This window comes from Oncorhynchus tshawytscha, unplaced genomic scaffold (assembly GCF_018296145.1).
Source record: "Oncorhynchus tshawytscha isolate Ot180627B unplaced genomic scaffold, Otsh_v2.0 Un_scaffold_17_pilon_pilon, whole genome shotgun sequence".
Taxonomy (NCBI): domain Eukaryota; kingdom Metazoa; phylum Chordata; class Actinopteri; order Salmoniformes; family Salmonidae; genus Oncorhynchus; species Oncorhynchus tshawytscha.
The window spans coordinates 203,784-222,816 of NW_024609830.1; the positions used below are offsets into that span (position 1 = coordinate 203,784).

General features: G+C 45.4%; 1 protein-coding gene across 1 annotated transcript; it reads right to left on the reverse strand.

The window, feature by feature from the left end:
• Window positions 1–45: 45 nt before the first annotated feature.
• On the reverse strand, window positions 46–4,094 carry gem (GTP binding protein overexpressed in skeletal muscle). The gene is made up of 4 exons (XM_024385404.2): window positions 3,270–4,094; window positions 2,940–3,016; window positions 2,583–2,787; window positions 46–797 (listed from the first exon to the last, which is right to left on the reverse strand). Exons 1-4 carry the CDS (start codon window positions 3,622–3,624, stop codon window positions 514–516), a joined length of 921 nt encoding a protein of 306 aa, XP_024241172.1. The 5' UTR covers window positions 3,625–4,094; the 3' UTR covers window positions 46–513.
• Window positions 4,095–19,033: the final 14,939 nt, after the last annotated feature.

A 19,033-nucleotide genomic window follows, 5' to 3' on the forward strand; every position in this document is an offset into this window, starting at 1 on the left:
TGTTATTGGAGTCTAGCAAGACAAATACAACAAGTGAACATTATAACATTTTAAAGAAAAGATGGATTTTATTCCACTGCTAAACAAAACCAATGGGAAATATCCACACACAGCAAAACATACACAAGATGAGCAGTGCAGATTGTCAGTTATCTCAATCGGACAGATAGGACTATGTACAAAACCACAGACATACAAACACCTTGTTATCAGAATTCAAATTGTCCGGATAACCTAGTTAAAGGACTTGGGAGAGAGAACAAGAGATGATAGAGAGAGAGAGAGAGGAGAGACTCTCAGTGAGGGATCCTAAAAGGATTAGAGATCACTAATTATCTAGCACCTCTCTCTTTTACTATTTTAATCGCTCTGTCGGCTGAGATTGTCAGAACACTGCATGTCCATTGGTTGATTCTCCAGACCGTCACAGAGGCTGGCGAATGGGGTGACAGTTTTGAGGGGTCAGTCTAATGTAGACTGCAGTAGGAGGGGGTTGTGTGTGTGTCCTGGGTCTTAGAGCACTGAAAGGTCATGGCAGGATTTGGACTTCAGGCGGAATGCGACGTTGGCATTGTTCTTGGCCACCATCTTGTCCAGGAAGCGTTTGGCCTTTTTGGGTATGCTGTCGCAGCGTGTGTGTGAGTGTGTGTGTCTGCGGCGGTCGTTGTTCTCCTTGGTGTCTCTGCGTAGTCGTAGCTGCTGTACAATGCCATGGAAGGCTGGCCAGACGTTGTGTTGCATCGCTGCTGACGTCTCGATGAACTTACAGTCAAACACTGCAGCACACGCACGGCCCTCTGGAGGGAAAAACAGTCACACATAGTCAGATAGCTGCTGAGAAACTCATAAATACACCATCAAACACCAAAGCTCATCCACAGCCCTCTGTAACATACCGTTGAAGTGGGAAGTTTACATACACCTTAGCCAAATGTATTTAAACTCCGTTTTTCACAATTCCTGACATTTAATTCTAGTAAAGATTCCCTGTCTTAGGTCATTTAGGATCACCACTTTATTTTAAAAATGTGAAATGTCAGAATAATAGTGGAGAGAATGATTTATTTTAGATTTGATTTATTTTATCAAATTGCAAGTGGGTCAGAAGTTTACATACACTCAATTAGTATTTGGTAGCATTGCCTTTAAATTGTTTAACTTTGGTCAAACGTTTTGGGTAGCCTTCCACAAGCTTCCCACAATAAGTTGGGTGAACTTTGGCCCATTCCTCCTGACAGAGCTGGTGTAACTGAGTCAGGTTTGTAGACCTCCTTGCTCGCACACGCTTTTTCAGTTCTGCCCACACATTTTCTATAGGATTGAGGTCAGGGTTTAGTGATGGCCCCTCCAATACCTTGACTTTGTTGTCCTTAAGCCATTTTGCCACATCTTTGGAAGTATGCTTGGGGTCATTGTCCATTTGGGAGAACCATTTGCGACCAAGCTTTAACTTCCTTACTGATGTCTTGAGATGTTGCTTCAATATGTCCACATAATTTTCTTCCCTCATGATGCCATCTATTTTGTGAAGTGCACCAGTCCCTCCTGCAGCAAAGCACCCCCACAACATGATGCTGCCACCCCCGTGCTTCATGGTTGGGATGGTGTTCTTCGGCTTGCAAGCCTCCCCTTTAACCTTCAAACATAACGATGGTCATTATGACCAAACGGTTCTATTTTTGTTTCATCAGACCAGAGGACATTTCTCCAAAAAGTACGATCTTTGTCCCCATGTGCAGTTGCAAACCATAGTCTGGCTTTTTATGGGGGTTTTGGAACAGTGGCTTCTTCCTTGGTGAGCAGCCTTTCGCGTTATGTCAATATAGGACTTGTTTTACTGTGGATATGGAAACTTTTGTACCTGTTTCCTCCAGCATCTTCACAACGTCCTTTGCTGTTGTTCTGGGATTGATTTGCACTTTTCGCACCAAAGTACGTTCATCTCTAGGAGACAGAACGCATCTCCTTCCTTAGTGGTATGATGGTTGCGTGGTCCCATGGTGTTTATACTTGCGTACTATTGTTTGTACAGATGTGTGGTACGTGGTACCTTCAGGCGTTTGGAAATTGCTCTCAAGGATGGACCAGACTTGTGGAGGTCTACAATTTGTTTCTGAGGTCTTGGCTGATTTCTTTTGATTTTCCCTTGATGTCAAGCAAAGAGGCACTGAGTTTGAAGGTAGGCCTTGAAATACATCCACAGGTAGACCTCCAATTGACTCAAATTATGTCAATTAGCCAATCAGAAGCTTCTAAAGCCATGACATCATTTTCTGGAATGTTCCAAGCTGTTGAAAGGCACATTCAACATAGTGTATGTACACTTCTGACCCACTGAAATTGTGATACAGTGAATTATAAGTGAAATAATTTGTCTATAAACAATTGTTGGAAAAATTACTTGTGTCATGCACAAAGTAGATGTCCTAGCCGACAAGAAATTTGTGGAGTGGTTGAAAAACAAGTTTTAATGACTCCAACCTAAGTGTATGTGATCTTCTGACATCAACTGTATACACATGTGCACGCATGCAAACACACACACACACACACACACACCAAACCTGTGCCTCTAATCTCACCGTTAACTGACACCTCTCTGCGGCGGACCAAGTCACACTTGTTTCCCACCAGGATGATTGGCGTGTGGTGGGCAGGGCGGTGTTGGCGGAGGGATATACGTAGCTCTGAGGCTTGCAGGAAGGAGGACCGGTCAGTTATAGAGTAGACCAGCAGGTACGCATCGCCTGTCTGTATACACTGGTCCTGAGACGACCCTCCCTCATCCTGAAGGGAACACAAATAGAGACTACGTTAGAGCTGTGACATGTAAACAAACTGTTAGAGTATGGCTAAAACACACACACAGCAAGACAGAGTTGAAACTAGGCCTACAGACTACAGTTTCATCAAGTAACCATTAGAAGTTTCTCTCTTACCTCTGAGTCCCAGTTGTCCACTAGAGTGACTGTGGCTTTCTCTCCATCCACTGTGATGGTCTGCTCACACACCTCATCTGAAGAACAAACCAATCACTGTGTTAAGAACCACATTTACAACCAACATTTATATTCATACAATTAGTATTGTTCAAGCATCTTACTTTTATATTGATGTAAGAGGGATGCGTAAAAAGGAGCCCAAGTGGATGTTTCCCTATGTGCCCATTACGCACAACAGCATTAAATACCTCCATCACAAAGTCATAATATTGGCCTACCCTATAAAGCATATTTTCCTTATTATCAAGCGCATTGTAATTCATTCACCTCCATAGAGCTCGCACTCGTCACTGTCCATGCTGTCCGCCGCTCCAGCAAAGATGCTGGCAATCGCGGTTTTACCGACCCCTCTGGCGCCCAGCAGCACCACGCGAAACGGTCTCGAGCTGCCGCCGGTATTCCCGGTAGACCCAGTGGAGATGACGGAGTCTGTGGAGTCTAAAGAGGCCCAGCTGTCGCGGCTCCCATCCGATTCCCCGGCGGAGTTCGTACAGGATTTGGAGCGGGACATGCACGCTGGAGACGCGAGGCTGTCTGATAGGTGGCTCCCGGTATCACTGATGCTCCACCGGTGGAGTTGGTGCTGCAGCCGCAGACTGTGTCGTCGCATACTCAACAGCATGATGATAAGATAATAAAATAAGTCAAACTAATAAAACTCGCCCTTTAAAAATAAAGGTGCGCTGAAAAAAACACCACTGGACTGGACTATAAAACAAATAATGGAACAGATGAGAATCTCCAAAGTATTCTCAGAAAGTAAAATAAATCCTACAAGTCCATAATTGAGTGAAATGGATGAAGACTGCATACAACCGAAAGTCCAAACTCAGGAATACGAGTTCATCAAGAGCTACGAGCAAATGTCAGAAGTTGTCCCACATCAGTGGAAGTCAAGCATTAGTGCAGGTAGACAGTTAAATCCTCGAGATGGGAAAGAAAGAGGCTGTTTGGTTGTTGAGGTCTCTGAACACTGAGCGCGTGTAATCCCGTAAATTGGTCTCTCTCTAATGTTATAATGGGATTTCTTCCGCGGCGAGATTTATATAAAGAAGGGCTCAGCGCGAGATAAGGTTTCCTTGACGTCAAGTCTGTGTCTCCTCCCTCACCCTTGTGCGTTCTCACGGCTCGGGACCAGTGGTGTTGAGGGGGTCTGCCCCCCCCACCCAGAGGCAGCAGTGGATAAGTGGAGATGTGTGTTTCCACATGTGTAGGCTACTGTATCCCTGCCAATGTTTCTGGTACTGTAGAGGCTGAGCAGGGACATATCATAACAGCCTGGTCTCATAGACTAGACATAACATAGTAAACGTAATTCCGGGATACCAAATTAGTATAGTGGTAGTATGATATGTTATGTTTGGTATGGCTACATGGTGTCCTTTACATAACAATGGCTAACTGTGAACATGCATTAAGACCCAAGGTTAACACTTTCTCACAAAGCAACTGTTTTGATTATGCAGAAGTTGTTGATTCTCCTCTTCACACGTCTTTAGTGTCACACTGGGTGATGGAAACACACTTCCCCAAAAATAACAGTAGAGCTCACATTAACATAATCACTGGTTACACTCTGGTGCTGCAATGGAAAAAGGTCATATAAAGCCATGCATTTGAGTGACAGAAGGCCCCAGTACATTCTTCTCTAGGCAGAGGCATCAAGCCCACAGGGGGCACAAGGGCACATGCCCCCTCAGATGTGTCCTGTTTAAAAAATAAGAATAATAAAAAAGACATGTTGTTATTGTTTCTCTGTAATACTACTAGCCACATAGATGTTTTATGAAGTTGGCTTTAGCTAGCCTCATAACTAGCTACCAAGAGCCATTTCAGGCTATCAAGTTAGAGTAGCTACAGTGCATCTGGAAAGTATTCAGACCCCTTGACTTTTTCCACATTTTATTACATTACAGCCTTGTTATAAAATTGATTACATTGTTTTTTTCCCTCACCAATCCACACACAATACCCCATAATGACAAAGCCAAAACAGGTTAATAGAAATGTTTGCAAATGTATAAAAAAAAAACGTAAACGTTCAATTTACGTAAGTATTCAGACCTTTACTCAGTACTTTGCTGAAGCACCTTTGGCAGCGATTACAGCCTCGAGTCTTCTTGGGTATGACACTACAAGCTTGGCACACCTGTATTTGGGAAGTTTCTCCCATTCTTCTCTGCAGATCCTTTCAAGCTCTGTCAGGTTGGATGGGGAGTGTCGCTGCACAGCTATTTTCAGGTCTCTCCAGAGATGTTAGATCGGGTTCAAGTCCGGGCTCTGGCTGGGCCACTCAAGGACATTCAGAGACCTGTCCCAAAGCCACTCATGCGTTTTCTTGGCTGTATGCTTAGGGTCGTTGTCCTGTTGGAAGGTGAACCTTCATCCCCAATCTGAGGTCCTGAGCGATCTGCAGCAGGTTTCGTAAAGGATCTCTCTGTACTTTGCTCCGTTCATCGTTGCCTCGATCCTGACTAGTCCTCCAGTTCCTGCCGCTGAATAACATTCCCACAGCATGATCCTGTCGCCACCATGCTTCACCATAGGGATGGTGCCAGTTTTCCTCCAGACGTGACGCTTGGCATTCAGGCCAAAGAGTTCAATCTTGGTTTCATCAGACCAGATAATCTTGTTTCTCATGGTCTGAGAGCCCTTTTGATGCCTTTTGGCAAACTCCAAGCATGCTGTCATGTGCCTTTTACTGAGGCTTCCATCTGGCCACTCTACCATAAAGGCCTGAGAGATGGCTGTCCCTCTGGAAGGTTCTCCTATCTCCACAGAGGAACGATGGAGCTCTGTCGGAGTGACTTTCGGGTTCTTGGTCATCTCCCTGACCAAGGCCCTTCTCTACGGACAATTCCTTCGACCTCTTGACTTGGTTTTTGATATGACATGCACTGTCAAATGTGGGACCAGAAAAGGCACAGGTGTGTGCCTTCCCAAGTCATGTACAATCAATTGAATTTACCAAAGGTGGACTCAAGTCAAGTTGTAGAAACATCTCAAGGATGATCAATGGAAACAGGATGCACCTGAGCTCAAATTTGAGACTCATAGCAAAGGGTCTGAATACCTCTGTAAATAAAGTATTTCTGTTTTTTATTTTGAATAAAGTTGCAAAAATATCTAAAAAACTGTTTTCACTGGTCATTATGGGGTACTGTGTGTAGACTGATGAGGTAAAAACATTATTTGATCCACTTTAGAATAAGGCTGAAATGTAACAAAATGTGGGAAAAGTCAAGGGGTCTGAACACTTTCCAAATGCACTGTAGCTTGTCTATCTAACAAGCCTGCTGGCAAGGTTGGTAGACTTTAGAAAAGAAAGACATTACTAAATGTAATGAATAAGACACACATTCCTTTTAGTCTTTTACCCAGATTTTAGCAGAGAATCAATTGTTTCTTTAGTGCCTCCCCCCCTCCCCCCATCCCCAGGTACTTTGTTGCCTCTAGATGAGGTATATAGGGCATCAGAATGCCTTTATGATGTTATTATCACTCCTCCTGAAGCAGGTCTATGTCTCCATTAACCTCTGACTGGTAAAGAAGCTGATTGAACAGATAGATTTAGAGGTCGCCTTCCTGCAGTAGGCTTACGGAAGACTTAGATTAATACCGCCAATGAGATGAAACACTGGGCCAGGAGTTACACCACAAGTCACACTGGGCCAGGAGTAAAACCACAAGTCACACTGGGCCAGGAGTAAAACCACAAGTCACACTGGGCCAGGAGTAAAACCACGAGTTGCACTGGGCCAGGAATAAAACCATGACTCACACTGGGCCAGGAGTTACACCACAAGTCACACTGGGCCAGGAGTTACATCACAAGTCACACTGGGCCAGGAGTAAAACCATGAGTCACACTGGGCCAGTAGTAAAACCATGAGTCACACTGGGCCAGGAGATACACCAAAAGTAACACTGGGCCAGGAGGGAAACCATGAGTCACACTGGGCCAGGAGTTACACCACAAGTAACACTGGGCCAGGAGGGAAACCATGAGTCACACTGGGCCAGGAGTAAAACCATGAGTCACACTGGGCCAGGAGTTACACCACAAGTAACACTGGGCCAGGAGGGAAACCATGAGTCACACTGGGCTAGGAGTTACATTACGAGTCACACAGTCCTCTGATGTCCTCACCCAACCTATGCAATAGCATCTCTTTTCCTACCTAACAAACTAAAATAATGACAGTGATAAGTCCCCACAATCACACTTCCACATGCACATATCCACTCACACACTCTTTCACAATTCAGGCACCAGACAAGAGTCCTGTCATCCACATTTATACTATTCACATTATTGGGCCAGGTTTCATTTCACATGTGTATAAGGTGCAGTAGTCCAGGGTTTCCCAACCCCCCCATGGGTGCACAATTAGTTTTTTGCAATAGCACTACACAGCTGATTAAAATAACCAACTCCTCATCAAGCTTTGATTATTTGAGTCAGCTGTGTAGTGCTGGGGCAAAAACCTAAATGTGCACCCATGTGGACCTAGTTTGGGAAACTGTGCAGTAGTCCAAACGGTTGTCACATCCTCAGGTCTCCTCAGGTAACAGCATGAAGGTTGGTTGGCTCACAACCTCTATCACTGATCCTAACACTGTAATCTGGAGCTGTTCTAACTTGGGGTCAGGATCAATCAGATTCACCTGAGGACAGCCAGACCGACAGGCAGGCAGAGAGCAAAGATGAGGAGTGCTCACACACACACACTGCTGTAGACAATGAAGGATGGGGCTGAGTTTCAAACCTATGCCTGTTCACCGAGTGTAGGAAGGACCCGCCTGGATGTTACATCTGGGTGGTGCAACAGGTATAATGGGCTGGTCTGACCTAGTGCATGCTACGTCAGACATTCATAGCGTTATGTCATAAGCCCAGCAGATGCAGCAGACCCCAGGTGCTTGGCCCTGTACACTTGGTCCCTCAGTCCTGCCCTGCACACTGACACTCTCATGTCCACTGCTGTGGTGTCAGGTCCTGGTCAGAGAGGAGAGGCTGCTGTAGCTGCTGTTGGAGTCCTGGCTGTTCAGCTCCTGAGACAGCAGAGGACCAAGGTAGGACTGCAAGTCTTGTTCTTGAACTTGGACCAAAACAACAAATCTCCTCTCACAGTACCACTTCTCTGCCTGGGTGACAACAGGCGTGTCCAGTCAGAGTCAGAGCAGCCGTTCAGTCAGAGTCAGAGCAGCCAGTCCAGAGTCTGTCAGAGCAGCCGGTCCAGTCAGAGTCAGAGCAGCCAGTTCCAGTCAGAGTCAGAGCAGCCAGTCCAGTCAGAGTCAGAGCAGCCGATCCAGTCAGTCAGAGCCAGAGCAGCCAGTCCAGTCAGAGTCAGAGCAGCCAGTCCAGTCAGTCAGTCCAGTCAGAGCAGCCAGTCCAGTCAGAGTCAGAGCAGCCAGAGTCCAGTCAGAGTCAGAGCAGCCGGTCCAGTCAGAGTCAGAGCAGCCGGTCCAGTCAGTCAGAGTCAGAGCAGCCAGTCCAGTCAAAGTCAGAGCAGCCGGTCCAGTCAGAGTCAGAGCAGCCAGTCCAGTCAGAGTCAGAGCAGCCAGTCCAGTCAGAGTCAGAGCAGCCAGCCAGTCCAGTCAGAGTCAAAGCCGTCCCGGTCCAGTCAGTCAGAGTCAGAGCAGCCGGTCCAGTCAGAGTCAGAGCAGCCGGTCCAGTCAGTCAGAGTCAGAGCAGCCGGTCCAGTCAGCGTCAGAGCAGCCAGTCCAGTCAGTCAGAGTCAGAGCAGCCATTCCAGTCCCAAACATGCCCTTTTATCATCTGCTGCTAATGCTTGTTGTTTGCTATTAATATACTTTTGATGAATAGACACGACAGTAAAACGGTGAGTCTGTGGGCCCTGGTGAATGGATGTACCACAATGGATGTACCTAGTGAATGGATGTACCACATCTCTATTCATACCTTCTTCAACAATAAGCCTGGACTCACACACAGTCTACTTGTCTGTGAGTGTGTGTCCTTGTGTGTGCGTGTTAGACACACAGGAGCGTTTCTAACAACTTTCCATTAGTGTGTCTCATGTCCTCTCAACAAAGATCACTGTCTGGATAGACAGTGACTGTTTGACTCTCTTGTCTGCTGGACACGTGAAAAACAACATGGTCTATAGAACCCACAATGCACTGTGTCTGAGGCGAGATGCATCTCAAGGCACCATGACGTGCTCTTAGCGGGAGTGCGAGGCTGAATGCGATCATGAGTTACACAGAGATGGTTGCTATGGTGATTCCATTTTGTTAAGAACTCAAGGTAGTACTTTAACTGTCTCTTCTCTCTGTATGGACGCAGATGTAGAGGAAGTGGTTTGGGAAACTGCGTTCGTATGATGAGTCATCTTGTCTGTGCCATGAAGACTCGAATCTCATGCATATACCAATACGGTCAAATATATTGGCAACCTTGTACTTTACAATGGAGTGCAATGGGGCAGAATGTTTTGTTTTCTCTTTCAAAACTGCTTGAATGGCTATTTTTACCCAGTACGCACCTGTACTTACCACAGGTGAGATAAACTACACTTGCCGAGTATCACTTGCCTCGAACCAAAGAAATGAAAATTTGTAATAATACATTTTTTATTTATTTTTTACTTTGAAGTGACAAATCTCAATTTCAGTTTCGATTATTATAATTGTTTAGGTCCTGTGAAATTGTTAATCAAACAATTACACGTGTTAACACCGAACGTTTTTCAATGTCGACTGATTTTAGAAGAAATTATAAATTGTCTAAAAGTGCCAATATATTTAGGCTTTAGCTTTGTAGGATAATGGTCTTGAGGCTCGGGGATGAACCCGGTTCAATATGTAACAGCTTTCTTCCTGGGAAGGAGAGGCAGACCAAAACACAGAGTGGTTATAGTTCATGGTTCTTTAATAAGAGACACTTAACATGAACAAACTACAAAACACTAAATGTGAAAACCAAAAACAGTCTTATCTGGGGCATAGACACAAAGACAAGAAACAACCACCCACAAATTCCAACACAAAACAGGCTACCTAAATATGGTTCCCAATCAGAGACAATGACTAACACCTGCCTCTGATTGAGAACCATATCAGGCCAAACATAGAAATAGACAAACCAGACACACAACATAGAATGCCCACCCAGCTCACGTCCTGACCAAAACTAAAACAAGGAAAACACAAAAGAACTGGTCAGAACGTGACACAATAATACCAAGTGGGTCAGACCTACAGTACTTCCTCTGTCAATAGTCTGGGCCTTTATGTCATAGGAGGTAGAGAAATTGCCCTGTAACTAAGCGCAGGGTTACTGGATCAAGGCCCACTCCAGCAGTTTCCCCTATATAAGTACACTAAAAGGGAGAGCTGAATGCAATTCAGACCGAGTTATTACACAACCCCCCTAGCTGACAAACACAGGGTGTGAGCCTGATCACTTGTGTTGTGTAATAATTGTAATAATTGTGTTTCTATTGAGGACAGGGCAAGTCAGACAGACTCCATTCAATCTGCCATACAAATCAACCCACAATGCCACACATACACAAACACAGACTAAATCATCTGAAACCAGGACAGTGGACACACCCTGATCCATAAGTCCCACGCAGCTGCTTGGTGCTGCAGCAGACAAAGGACACACACATGCAGACAAAAACGAGCCAATTACGACACACACACACCAAAGGACACACAATTCAAATGGGCAGACCTCTAGCAGCAGGAGATAAGAGGCTCCATCTCTACCAGTAGTAACTAAAGTACTGAGGCTCCATCACTACCAGTAGTAACTACAGTACTGAGGCTCCATCTCTACCAGTAGTAACTACAGTACTGAGGCTCTCCATCTCTACCAGTAGTAACTACAGTACTGAGGCTCCATCTCTACCAGTAGTAACTGCAGTACTGAGGCTCTCCATCTTTACCAGTAGTAACTACAGTACTGAGGCTCTCCAACTCTACCAGTATAATCTACAGTACTGAGGTTCCATCTCTACCAGTAGAAACTACAGTACTGAGGCTCCATCTCTACCAGTAGTAACTACAGCACTGAGGCTCTCCATCTCTACCAGTAGTAAGCACAGTACTGAGGCTCTCCATCTCTACCAGTAGTAACTACAGCACTGAGGCTCTCCATCTCTACCAGTAGTAAGCACAGTACTGAGGCTCTCCATCTCTACCAGTAGTAACTACAGTACTGAGGCTCCATCTATACCAGTAGTAACTGCAGTACTGAGGCTCTCCATCTCTACCAGTAGTAACTACAGTACCGAGGCTCCATCTCTACCAGTAGTAACTACAGCACTGAGTCTCTCAATCTCTATCAGTAGTAACTACAGTACTGAGGCTCTCCATCTCTACCAGTAGTAACTACAGTACTGAGGCTCCATCTATACCAGTAGTAACTACAGTACTGAGGCTAAATCTCTACCAGTAGAAACTACAGTACTGAGGCTCTCCATTTCTACCAGTAGTAACTACAGCACAGATGCTCTCCATTTCCTCCAGTAGTAACTACAGCACTGAGGCTCCATCTCTACCATTAGTAACTACAGTACTGAGGCTCTCCATCTCTATTAGTAGTAACCACAGTACTGAGGCTCTCCATCTCTACCAGTAGTAACTACAGTACTGAGGCTTCATCTCTACCAGTAGTAACTACAGTACTGAGGCTCCATCTCTACCAGTAGTAACTACAGTACTGAGGCTCTCCATCTCTATTAGTAGTAACCACAGTACTGAGGCTCTCCATCTCTACCAGTAGTAACTACAGTACTGAGGCTCCATCTCTACCAGTAGTAACTACAGTACTGAGGCTCTCCATCTCTATTAGTAGTAACCACAGTACTGAGGCTCTCCATCTCTACCAGTAGTAACTACAGTACTGAGGCTTCATCTCTACCAGTAGTAACTACAGTACTGAGGCTCCATCTCTACCAGTAAAAACTACAGTACTGAGACTCTCCATCTCTACCAGTAGTAACTACAGTACTGAGGCTTCATCTCTACCAGTAGTAACTACAGTACCGAGGCTCCATCTATACAAGTAGTAACTACAGTACTTTGGCTCTCCATCTCTACTAGTAGTAACTACAACACTGAGGCTCCAACTCTACCAGTAGTACCTACAGTACTGAGGCTCTCCATCTCTACCAGTAGAATCTACAGTACTGAGGCTCCATCTCTACCAGTAGTAAGCACAGTACTGAGGCTCTCCATCTCTACCAGTAGTAACTACAGTACTGAGGCTCCATCTATACCAGTAGTAACTGCAGTACTGAGGCTCTCCATCTCTACCAGTAGTAACTACAGTACTGAGGCTCTCCACTCTACCTATCTACAGTACTGAGGTTCCAACCAGTAGAAACTACAGTACTGAGGCTCCATCTCTACCAGTAGTAACTACAGCACTGAGGCTCTCCATCTCTACCAGTAGTAAGCACAGTACTGAGGCTCTCCATCTCTACCAGTAGTAACTACAGTACTGAGGCTCCATCTACCAGTAGTAACTGCAGTACTGAGGCTCTCCATCTCTACCAGTAGTAACCACAGTATTGAGGCTCTCCATCTCTACCAGTAGTAACTACAGTACCGAGGCTCCATCTCTACCAGTAGTAACTACAGCACTGAGGCTCCATCTCTACCAGTAGTAACTACAGTACTGAGTCTCCATCTCTATCAGTAGTAACTACAGTACTGAGGCTCTCCATCTCTACCAGTAGTAACTACAGTACTGAGGCTAAATCTCTACCAGTAGAAACTACAGTACTGAGGCTCTCCATTTCTACCAGTAGTACAGCACAGACTCCATTTCCTCCAGTAGTAACTACAGCACTGAGGCTCCATCTCTACCATTAGTAACTACAGTACTGAGGCTCTCCATCTCTATTAGTAGTAACCACAGTACTGAGGCTCTCCATCTCTACCAGTAGTAACTACAGTACTGAGGCTCTCCATCTCTATTAGTAGTAACCACAGTACTGAGGCTCTCCATCTCTACCAGTAGTAACTACAGTACTGAGGCTCCATCTCTACCAGTAAAAACTACAGTACTGAGGCTCTCCATCTCTACCAGTAGTAACTACAGTACTGAGGCTTCATCTCTACCAGTAGTAACTACATCTCTACCAGTAGTAACTACAGTACTGAGGCTCTCCATCTCTACCAGTAGAATCTACAGTACTAGGCTCCATCTCTACCAGTAGTAACAGTACTGAGGCTCTCCATCTCTAGAACTACAGTAGCTCCATCCCCTACCAGTAACTGCAGTACTGAGGCTCTCCATCTCTACCAGTAGTAACCACAGTACTGAGGCTCTCCATCTCTACCAGTAGTAACTACAGTACTGAGGCTCCATCTCTACCAGTAGTACCTACAGTACTGAGGCTCTCCATCTCTACCAGTAGAAACCACAGTACTGATGCTCTCCATCTCTACCAGTAGTAACTACAGTACTGAGGCTCCATCTCTACCAATAGTATCTACAGTACTGAGGCTCCATCTATACCAGTAGTAACTGCAGTACTGAGGCTCTCCATCTCTACCAGTAGTAACCACAGTATTGAGGCTCTCCATCTCTACCAGTAGAAACTACAGTACCGAGGCTCCATCTCTACCAGTAGTAACTACAGTACTGAGGCTCTCCATCTCTATCAGTAGTAACTACAGTACTGAGGCTCTCCAACTCTACCAGTATTATCTACAGTACTGAGGTTCCATCTCTACCAGTAGAAACTACAGTACTGAGGCTCCATCTCTACCAGTAGTAACTACAGCACTGAGGCTCTCCATCTCTACCAGTAGTAAGCACAGTACTGAGGCTCTCCATCTCTACCAGTAGTAACTACAGTACTGAGGCTCCATCTCTACCAGTAGTAACTGCAGTACTGAGGCTCTCCATCTCTACCAGTAGTAACCACAGTACTGAGGCTCTCCATCTCTACCAGTAGTAACTACAGTACTGAGGCTCCATCTCTACCAGTATCATCTCTACATATCATCTGAGGCTCTCCATCTCTACCAGTAGTAACTACAGTACTGAGGCTGGAATCTCTACCAGTAGTAACTACAGTACTGAGGCTCCATTTCTACCAGTAGTATCTACAGCATGTGATGTGACTCTCCATTTGATTTCCTCCATTTAGTAACTACAGCACTGAGGCTCCATCTCTACCAGTAGTAACTACAGTACTGAGGCTCTCCATCTCTATCAGTAGTACTAATCTCTACCAGTAGTAACTACAGTACTGAGGCTAAATCTCTACCAGTAGAAACTACAGTACTGAGGCTCTCCATTTCTACCAGTAGTAACTACAGCACAGATGCTCTCCATTTCCTCCAGTAGTAACTACAGCACTGAGGCTCCATCTCTACCATTAGTAACTACAGTACTGAGGCTCTCCATCTCTATTAGTAGTAACCACAGTACTGAGGCTCTCCATCTCTACCAGTAGTAACTACAGTACTGAGGCTCCATCTCTACCAGTAAAAACTACAGTACTGAGGCTCTCCATCTCTACCAGTAGTAACTACAGTACTGAGGCTTCATCTCTACCAGTAGTAACTACAGTACTGAGGCTCTCCATCTCTACCAGTAGTAACTACAGTACTGAGGCTTCATCTCTACCAGTAGTAACTACAGTACTGAGGCTCCAACTCTACCAGTAGTACCTACAGTACTGAGGCTCTCCATCTCTACCAGTAGAATCTACAGTACTGAGGCTCCATCTCTACCAGTAGTAACTGCAGTACTGAGGCTCTCCATCTCTACCAGTAGAATCTACAGTACTGAGGCTCCATCCCTACCAGTTGTAACTGCAGTACTGAGGCTCTCCATCTCTACCAGTAGTAACCACAGTACTGAGGCTCTCCATCTCTACCAGTAGAAACTACAGTACTGAGGCTCTCCATCTCTACCAGGAGTAACCACAGTACTGAGGCTCTCCATCTCTACCTGTAGTAACCACAGTACTGATGCTCTCCATCTCTACCAGTAGTAACTACAGTACTGAGGCTCTCCATCTCTACCAGTAGAATCTACAGTACTGAGGCTCCATCTCTACCAGTTGTAACTGCAGTACTGAGGCTCTCCATCTCTACCAGTAGTAACTACAGTACTGTGGCTCCATCTCTACCAGTAGTATATACAGTACTGAGGCTCCATCTCTACCAGTAGTAACCGCAGAACTGAGGCTCTCCATCTCTACCAGTAGTAACCACAATACTGAGGCTCTCCATCTCTACCAGTAGTAACTACAGTACTGAGGCTCCATCTCTACCAGTAGTAACCACAGTACTGTGGCTCCATCTCTACCAGTAGTATATACAGTACTGAGGCTCTATCTCTACCAGTAGTAACTACAGTACTGAGGCTAAATCTCTACCAGTAGTAACTACAGCACTGAGGCTCCATCTCTACCAGTAGTAACTACAGTACTGAGTCTCTCAATCTCTATCAGTAGTAACTACAGTACTGAGTCTCTCAATCTCTATCAGTAGTAACTACAGTACTGAGGCTAAATCTCTACCAGTAGAAACTACAGTACTGAGGCTCTCCATTTCTACCAGTAGTAACTACAGCACAGATGCTCTCCATTTCCTCCAGTAGTAACTACAGCACTGAGGCTCCATCTCTACCATTAGTAACTACAGTACTTAGGCTCAATCTCTACCAGTAGAAACTACAGCACTGAGGCTCTATCTCTACCAGTAGTAACTACAGTACTGAGGCTCCATCTCTACCAGTAGAAACTACAGTACTGTGGATCCATCTCTACCAGTAGTATCTACAGCACTGAGGCTCTCCATCTCTACCAGTAGTAACCACAGTACTGAGGCTCTCCATCTCTACCAGTAGTAACTACAGTACTGAGGCTCCATCTATACCAGTAGTAACTGCAGTACTGAGGCTCTCCATCTCTACCAGTAGTAACTACCGTACTGAGGCTCTCCATCTCTACCAGTAGTAACCACAGTAATGAGGCTCTCCATCTCTACCAGTAGTAACTACAGTACTGAGGCTCCATCTCTACCAGTAGTACCTACAGTACTGAGGCTCTCCATCTCTACCAGTAGAATCTACAGTACTGAGGCTCCATCTCTACCAGTAGTAAGCACAGTACTGAGGCTCTCCATCTCTACCAGTAGTAACTACAGTACTGAGGCTCCATCTATACCAGTAGTAACTGCAGTACTGAGGCTCTCCATCTCTACCAGTAGTAACCACAGTATTGAGGCTCTCCATCTCTACCAGTAGAATCTACAGTACTGAGGCTCCATCTCTACCAGTAGTAACTGCAGTACTGAGGCTCTCCATCTTTACCAGTAGTAACTACAGTACTGAGGCTCTCCAACTCTACCAGTATTATCTACAGTACTGAGGTTCCATCTCTACCAGTAGAAACTACAGTACTGAGGCTCCATCTCTACCAGTAGTAACTACAGCACTGAGGCTCTCCATCTCTACCAGTAGTAAGCACAGTACTGAGGCTCTCCATCTCTACCAGTAGTAACTACAGTACTGAGGCTCCATCTATACCAGTAGTAACTGCAGTACTGAGGCTCTCCATCTCTACCAGTAGTAACCACAGTATTGAGGCTCTCCATCTCTACCAGTAGTAACTACAGTACTGAGGCTCCATCTCTACCAGTAGTAACTACAGTACTGAGGCTCCATCTCTACCAGTAGTAACTACAGTACTGAGGCTCTCCATCTCTACCAGTAGTAACTACAGTACTGAGGCTCTCCATCTCTACCAGTAGAAACTACAGTACTGAGGCTCCATCTCTACCAGTAGTAACTACAGTACTGAAGCTCTCCATCTCTACCAGTAGAAACTACAGTACTGATGGCTCCATCTCTACCAGTAGTAACTACAGCACTGAGGCTCCATCTCTACCAGTAGTAACTACGGTACTGAGGCTCTCCATCTCTACCAGTAGTAACTACAGTACTGAGGCTCTATCTCTACCAGTAGTAACTACAGTACTGAGGCTCCATCTCTACCAGTAGTAACTACAGTACTGAACCTCTCCATCTCTACCAGTAGAATCTACAGTACTGAGGCCCCATCTCTACCAGTAGTAACTGCAGTACTGAGGCTCTCCATCTCTACCAGTAGTAACTACAGCACTGAGGCTCCATCTCTACCAGTAGTAACTACAGTACTGAGGCTCTCCATCTCTATCAGTAGTAACTACAGTACTGAGGCTCCATCTCTACCAGTAGTAACTACAGTACTGAACCTCTCCATCTCTACCAGTAGAATCTACAGTACTGAGGCCCCATCTCTACCAGTAGTAACTGCAGTACTGAGGCTCTCCATCTCTACCAGTAGTAACTACAGCACTGAGGCTCCATCTCTACCAGTAGTAACTACAGTACTGAGGCTCTCCATCTCTATCAGTAGTAACTACGGTACTGAGGCTCTCCATCTCTACCAGTAGTAACTACAGTACTGAGGCTCCATCTCTACCAGTAGAAACTACAGTACTGAGGCTCTCCATTTCTACCAGTAGTAACTACAGCACAGATGCTCTCCATTTCCTCCAGTAGTAACTACAGCACTGAGGCTCCATCTCTACCATTAGTAACTACAGTACTGTGGCTCCATCTCTACCAGTAGTATATACAGTACTGAGGCTCTATCTCTACCAGTAGTAACTACAGTACTGAGGCTAAATCTCTACCAGTAGAAACTACAGTACTGAGGCTCTCCATCTCTACCAGTAGTATCTACAGCACTGAGGCTCTCCATCTCTACCAGTAGTAACCACAGTACTGAGGCTTTCCATCTCTACCAGTAGAAACTACAGTACTGTGGCTCCATCTCTACCAGTAGTATCTACAGTACTGAGGCTCTCCATCTCTACCAGTAGTAACTGCAGTACTGAGGCTCTCCATCTCTACCAGTAGTAACCACAGTATTGAGGCTCTCCATCTCTACCAGTAGTAACTACAGTACTGAGGCTCCATCTCTACCAGTAGTACCTACAGTACTGAGGCTCTCCATCTCTACCAGTAGTAATCTACAGTACTGAGGCTCCATCTCTACCAGTAGTAACCACAGTACTGAGGCTCTCCATCTCTACCAGTAGTAACTACAGTACTGAGGCTCCATCTCTACCAGTAGTAACTGCAGTACTGAGGCTCCATCTCTACCAGTAGTAACCACAGTACTGAGGCTCTCCATCTCTACCAGTAGAACTACAGGCCTCCATCTCTACCAGTAGAAACTACAGTACTGAGGCTCTCCATCTCTACCAGTAGTATCTACAGCACTGAGGCTCTCCATCTCTACCAGTAGTAACCACAGTACTGAGGCTTTCCATCTCTACCAGTAGAAACTACAGTACTGTGGCTCCATCTCTACCAGTAGTATCTACAGCACTGAGGCTCTCCATCTCTACCAGTAGTAAGCACAGTACTGAGGCTCTCCATCTCTACCAGTAGTAACTACAGTACTGAGGCTCCATCTATACCAGTAGTAACTGCAGTACTGAGGCTCTCCATCTCTACCAGTAGTAACCACAGTATTGAGGCTCTCCATCTCTACCAGTAGTAACTAGAGTACTGAGGCTCCATCTCTACCAGTAGTAACTGCAGTACTGAGGCTCTCCATCTCTACCAGTAGTAACCACAGTATTGAGGCTCTCCATCTCTACCAGTAGTAACTAGAGTACTGAGGCTTCATCTCTACCAGTAGTAACTACAGTACCGAGGCTCCATCTATACCAGTAGAAACTACAGTACTGAGGCTCTCCATTTCTACCAGTAGTAACTACAGCACAGATGCTCTCCATTTCCTCCAGTAGTAACTACAGCACTGAGGCTCCATCTCTACCATTAGTAACTACAGTACTGAGGCTCTCCATCTCTATTAGTAGTAACCACAGTACTGAGGCTCTCCATCTCTACCAGTAGTAACTACAGTACTGAGGCTCCATCTCTACCAGTAGTAACTGCAATACTGAGGCTCTCCATCTCTACCAGTAGAATCTACAGTACTGAGGCTCCATCCCTACCAGTAGTAACT